Below are 6,842 nucleotides of genomic sequence, written 5' to 3' on the forward strand. Positions count from 1 at the left end.
TGCTCGTAGTATTCTTAGTATTTTGTTGCTACAAATACTTGGTATTACATAGCGCTGGTCGCCCTTTGGCTATAGACTCTCTCACATGCAGAGAGCCAGCAGCATGTCGCCCGTAAAACGCAAGGGTGCCAAGGCACAGACATTGTATGCTTCCTGCACCGCATGTGGGACTTTTCTACCGGCAGGCTCCACGGACCCCCATTGTGTGCAGTGCTCGGCCCCTGCGGCGCTTGCACAGTCGGGACCTCTGCTGGACGTGTCCCAGGGTGTACCACCTGTGAATGCTGTCCAGGTGACAGGAACTGAGTTTGCAGCTTTTGCTGACAGAATGTCTCTCACTATGTCACAAATTCTTGACACATTGCGAGCTAGGCCTGTACTTCAGACCACGGACACTGTGCATGTATTGCCCCCTGGTCCCCCTCAGCTCCTAGCTCCGGGACGGGCATCTACACCTCAGGGTGAAGACTCTGACTCGGACGATGGCCCCGGGCAGCCTAAGCGGGCTCGTTATGACGGGCCTTCACATTCATCTCAATGGTCTGGATCCCAGCGGGATGAATCTATGGGTGATGAGGCGGACTTAACTGATCAGGATTCTGATCCTGGGACCGCTCTCAATCTAGATACACCAGATGGTGACGCAATAGTTAATGATCTTATATTTAACATCAATAAGATGTTGAATATTTCCCCACCAGCTCCTCCTGTAGAGGAGTCAGCTTCGCAGCACGAGAGAATCCATTTCAGATACCCTAAGCGTACATTAAGCACTTTTCTGGACCACGCTGACTTCAGAGACGCAATCCAGAAACCCCACGCTTATCCTGAAAGGCGTTTTCCTAAACGACTTAAAGATACACGCTACCCTTTTCCCTCTGAAGTGGTCAAGGGTTGGACCCAGTGTCCAAAAGTGGATCCTCCAATTTCCAGGCTTGCAGCCAGATCCTTGGTTGCTGTTGAAGATGGAGCGGCACTTAAAGATGCCACTGACAGGCAGATGGAGCTCTGGCTGAAATCCATCTATGAAGCGATTGGAGCGTCATTAGCGCCTTCTTTTGCGGCCGTATGGGCACTCCAAGCTATCACGGCCGGGCTTGCGCGAGTCGACTCAGTCACACGTGCATTTGCCCCGCAGGTAGCACCATTGACCTCGCAAATGGCGGCATTCGCGTCGTACGCGATTAATGCTGTTCTTGACGCTACAAGCCGCACGGCAGTGGCGTCAGCCAACTCAGTTGTTTTGCGTAGGGCTCTGTGGTTGAGACATTGGAAAGCAGATTCTCATTCCAAGAAGTGCTTAACCAATTTGCCTTTTTCTCGTGACCGATTGTTTGGAGAGCGTTTGGATGAAATCATCAAACACTCCAAGGGTAAGGACTCTTCCTTACCGCAACACAGACAAAACAAGCCCCAACAGAGGAGGGGTCAGTCTGGTTATCGGTCCTTTCGAGGACAGGGCAGGTCCCAATTCGCCTCGTCAAAAAAGACTCAAAAGGACCAGAGACGTTCAAATTCTTGGAGGTCTCAGTCACGCCCAAAAAGACCAGCCGGAGGAACCGTTGCCAAAACGACGTCCTCCTGACTTGCGGTCTCCGATGCCCACACCCGCGGTCGGTGGGAGGCTGTCCCACTTTGGCGACATTTGGCTAGCAAATGTCAAAGACCGTTGGGTGAGAGATATTCTATCTCACGGGTACAGGATAGAGTTCGGTTCTCGTCCGCCAACTCGTTTCTTCAGAACTTCTCCACCACCAGACCGAGCCGATGCTCTGTTGCAGGCGGTGGCCGCTCTAAAGGCGGAAGGAGTGGTGACCTCCGTCCCTCTTCAGGAACAGGGTCACGGTTTTTACTCCAATCTGTTTGTGGTCCCAAAAAAGGACGGATCGTATCGTCCCGTCCTGGATCTGAAGTTGCTCAACAGACACGTAAAAGTCAGGAGGTTCCGGATGGAATCCCTACGCTCCGTCATAGCCTCAATGTCTCAGGGAGATTTTCTAGCATCAATAGACATCAAAGATGCGTATCTCCACGTGCCGATTGCACCAGAGCATCAGCGTTTCCTACGTTTCGTCATACACGACGAGCACCTACAGTTCGTAGCGTTACCCTTCGGTCTGGCAACAGCCCCCCGGGTCTTCACCAAAGTCATGGCAGCAGTAGTAGCTGTTCTGCACTCGCAGGGTCACTCGGTCATCCCGTACCTAGACGACCTGCTTATAAAGGCATCCTCTCAAGAAGCATGCCAACACAGTCTGAAGGTGGCGCTAGACACTCTCCAGACTTTCGGGTGGATTATCAACTTTCCAAAGTCTCATCTAACCCCGACCCAATCTCTGACTTATCTTGGCATGGAGTTTCATACTCTATCAGCGATAGTGAGGCTTCCACTGGACAAGCAGTGCTCGCTACGGACTGGAGTGCAATCTCTCCTTCAGAGCCAGTCGCACTCACTGAGGCGCCTCATGCATTTCCTAGGAAAGATGGTAGCAGCAATGGAGGCAGTCCCGTTCGCGCAGTTTCATCTGCGCCCTCTCCAATGGGACATTCTGCGCCAATGGGATGGGAAATCGACGTCCCTCGACAGGACTGTCTCCCTCTCTCAGACTGCCAAGGATTCTCTACGTTGGTGGCTTCTCCCCAACTCATTGTCACAGGGAAAGTCGTTCCTTCCCCCGTCCTGGGCAGTGGTCACGACAGATGCGAGCCTATCAGGGTGGGGAGCGGTGTTTCTCCACCACAGGGCTCAGGGGACGTGGACTCAGGAAGAGTCCACCTTGCAGATCAATGTTCTGGAAATCAGAGCAATCTACCTTGCCCTGCGAGCCTTCCAACAATGGCTGGAAGGCAAGCAGATTCGGATTCAGTCGGACAATTCCACGGCGGTGGCGTACATCAACCACCAAGGGGGAACACGCAGTCGCCAAGCTTTTCAAGAAGTCCAGCGGATTTTGACGTGGGTGGAAAGCAGAGCGTCCACCATATCTGCAGTTCACATCCCAGGCGTGGAAAACTGGGAAGCAGACTTTCTCAGTCGCCAGGGCATGGACGCAGGAGAATGGTCCCTTCACCCGGACGTGTTTCAACAGATCTGTTGCCGCTGGGGGTCGCCGGACGTCGATCTGATGGCGTCACGGCACAACAACAAGGTCCCAGTTTTCATGGCACGGTCTCACGATCACCGAGCGCTGGCGGCAGACGCCTTGGTTCAGGATTGGTCGCAATTCCGACTCCCCTATGTGTTCCCACCTCTAGCATTGTTACCCAGAGTTCTCCGGAAAATCAAGTCCGACTGCCAGCGAGCCATACTCGTCGCTCCAAATTGGCCAAGAAGGTCGTGGTACCCGGATCTGTGGCATCTCACGGTAGGCCAACCGTGGGCACTACCAGACCGTCCAGATCTGCTGTCTCAAGGGCCGTTTTTCCATCTGAATTCTGCGGCCCTGAACCTGACTGTGTGGCCATTGAGTCCTGGATCCTAGCGGCCTCAGGTTTATCTCAGGGAGTTGTTGCCACAATGAGACAGGCTAGAAAACCATCCTCAGCTAAGATCTATCACAGGACGTGGAAGATATTCTTAGCGTGGTGCTTGGCTCAAGGGTTTTCTCCCTGGCCATTTGCATTGCCAATTTTTCTTTCCTTCCTGCAGTCTGGGTTGGAAAAAGGTTTGTCCCTTAGCTCGCTTAAGGGTCAAGTCTCCGCGTTATCCGTATTCTTTCAGAAGCGCTTGGCACAGCTTTCTAAAGTACGCACGTTTCTCCAAGGAGTTTGTCATATCGTTCCTCCTTACAGACGGCCATTGGAACCCTGGGATCTGAACAAGGTTCTCCTTGCTCTTCAAAAGCCGCCTTTCGAGCCTTTGAAAGAGGTTCCCCTTTCTCGGCTTTCACAAAAGGTAGTTTTTCTTGTAGCGGTCACGTCTCTTCGAAGAGTGTCCGAGCTGGCGGCGTTATCTTGCAAATCTCCCTTCCTGGTATTTCACCAAGACAAGGTAGTACTGCGTCCAATTCCAGAGTTTTCTCCCAAGGTGGTTTCTTCCTTTCATCTCAATCAGGATATCACTTTGCCATCTTTGTGTCCGCATCCAGTTCACCAATTTGAAAAGGGTTTACATCTGTTGGACCTGGTGAGAGCACTCAGGATTTACATTTCTCGCACGGCGCCTCTACGCCGTTCGGATGCGCTCTTTGTCCTAGTCGCTGGTCAGCATAAGGGATCGCAAGCTTCCAAATCCACCCTGGCGCGGTGGATCAAGGAACCAATTCTTCACACATACCGTTCTGCTGGGCTTCAGATTCCATCTGGACTGAAGGCCCATTCTACCAGAGCCGTTGGTGCGTCCTGGGCGTTGAGGCATCAGGCTACGGCTCAGCAAGTGTGCCAGGCGGCTACCTGGTCGAGTCTGCACACGTTTACCAAACACTATCAAGTGCATACCTACGCTTCGGCAGACGCCAGCCTAGGTAGACAGGTCCTTCAGGCGGCGGTGGCCCACCTGTAGGAAGAGGCTGTATGACAGCCCGTTCATGTGGTATCTTTTTACCCACCCAGGGACTGCTTTTGGACGTCCCACTGTCTGGGTCTCCCAATTAGGAGCGAAAAAGAAGAAGGGAATTTTGTTTACTTACCGTAAATTCCTTTTCTTCTAGCTCCAATTGGGAGACCCAGCACCCGCCCTATCTGTTTTTAGGGTTTCGTTTTTTCGGGTGCACATGTTGTTCACGTTGTTTCTTAAGTTCTCCGATCTAGTTATCGGATTGAATTTGTTTTTGAAACTGTTATTGGCTTTCCTCCTTCTTGCTTTGGTACTAAAACTGAGGAATCTGTACTCCTACGGGAGGGTGTATAGCCAGAAGGGGAGGGGCCTTACACTTTTAAGTGTAGTTCTTTGTGCGGCCTCCAGAGGCAGTAGCTATACACCCACTGTCTGGGTCTCCCAATTGGAGCTAGAAGAAAAGGAATTTACGGTAAGTAAACAAAATTCCCTTCTTCTCGAAATAGATGCGCATCTAAGGGCCGGTAATGGCAAATCTTGTCAATACGTATAAGCTGGACATGCACATAAGATTAGTGCGGCATCATCCCGCATATTGCGGTGGCATCCGCCAACCATCAGCGGTGTGTGGTGCTCCTTACAATCTTTCACGAGAAGGAATCAACAATTGAACCTCAACTTGCGTGATTGATTGTTCTCAGGGAAGGCAGGTATTCCACCACCAAACATATGCACGCACAGTTATACTGGATGTACATGTGTGTTGGGTGCCTAGGGGGACTGCTGTCAGTTAAAAAGATTTCTAATACAGTGGAACCTTGGTTAACGAGAACAATCCGTTCTGGGACTGTGCTTGTTAACCAAGTTACTCGTCTAGCAAAGCAAGATTTCCCATAGGAAATCATTACAATGCAGACAATTCGTTCCACAACTTGTGCAATGTCCCATCCTGGTCCCCTACTGTGCCATTACACACACACACACAGACACACACACACACACACACACACACACACACACACACACACACACACAAGCACAAACACATATTATGCTCACCTTACCTTTCGTAACTTAGTGTGCGAGTATTTCACTCTACGAGCAAAGCTTGCTGTAAATTTGTAACTCAGTTTATGAGCAAGCTTTAATGTACGAGCAAATACTCACCGCACACACTTCCGGTTCCGTACTTTCACCACCCTCTGACCCTCTCTTGCAGTCCACATAAACCTGCATAAACACGTACATATTATGCTCACCTTACCTTCCGTTCCATCGCCGGCCTCATGGTTCTTGTAGTCTGCAGGTATGTGTATCCAGTAACCATCGCGACCGATGCCGGAGCTTCCCCAGTCAGGGTGTTAGCAGCAGACGTCATACGCAGGAGCCGCTTGCCTCTGACTGGCCAGTGCGCTGCCTTTGAGAAGCGCTGACAGTGGAAGTTCCTCCATCGTCACATACTGTACCTGCGGACTACAAGAACCCGGAGGCCGGTGATGGAACGTAAGATAAGGTGAGCATAATATGTACGTGTTTGTGCGGACTGCAAGAGCGGGTTAGAGCGTGGTGAAAGTACGGAACCGGAAGTGTGTGCGGTGAGTATTTGCTCGTACAGTAAAGCTTGCTCATAAACTAAGTTACAAATTTACAGCAAGCTTTGCTCGTATAGCGAAATACTCGCACACCAAGTTACTTGTAAACCGAGGTTCCACTGTATGTGAAGCTCTAAACCCTTGCTATAATGAAAGGGCCCGTTGCAGCCACCACTGCAGATTAGGCCAGGGCTGAGGGGATGTACTTGCTGAAGTCCCCACCGCAGACCAAGTTTATAAAATTGTCTTTTTCCCAATATACCTTTCTGATTTATTCTTGACTTTGTGTCTGACTTCATTTGAGTAAATTCTGAACCTCTCCTGTGTCTCCAGGATCAGACGACGGAGGGATCAGCTCGCTCTAATATGGAAGTTGAACTTACCGCAAAGGAGCGTGAAATAGCCCAACTTGTAGAAGATGTGCAGAGGTTACAGGCCAGTCTTACCAAGCTCCGAGAAAACTCCGCTTCTCAAATATCTCAGCTTGAACAGCAGCTAAACACCAAGAACAGCACTCTAAAAGTAAGTGCCGGTGACCTTGTCCGTTGTCCGGGGCTCCATAAGCCTGACGCTCGCTACTGGAATCTCAACTACTAGAGCTGAACGTGATCGCTGAACTTTACTGCCCATACACACTGGCACAGATTAAAAGGAACGTCCCCATGTTTATTATGACGGTCAATGCACAACTAATATTGAAATAGTAAAATCTTAAACTGTATCTGTGTCACAAATGCCTATTCTCCCCTCATTGT

General features: G+C 50.6%; 1 protein-coding gene across 2 annotated transcripts in view; it reads left to right on the forward strand.

Annotated features, from left to right (window-relative positions):
• Positions 1 to 6,842, forward strand: part of CUX1 (cut like homeobox 1) — a 544,050-nt gene that overhangs the window by 315,621 nt on the left and 221,587 nt on the right. For both annotated transcript variants that reach the window (XM_075335308.1, XM_075335307.1), the window contains exon 11: positions 6,421 to 6,609. In XM_075335308.1, coding sequence (XP_075191423.1) covers positions 6,421 to 6,609 — 189 coding nt within the window. The remainder of the gene's footprint in view (positions 1 to 6,420; positions 6,610 to 6,842) is intronic.

Source organism: Anomaloglossus baeobatrachus, chromosome 2, assembly GCF_048569485.1.
Source record: "Anomaloglossus baeobatrachus isolate aAnoBae1 chromosome 2, aAnoBae1.hap1, whole genome shotgun sequence".
NCBI classification, from domain to species: domain Eukaryota; kingdom Metazoa; phylum Chordata; class Amphibia; order Anura; family Aromobatidae; genus Anomaloglossus; species Anomaloglossus baeobatrachus.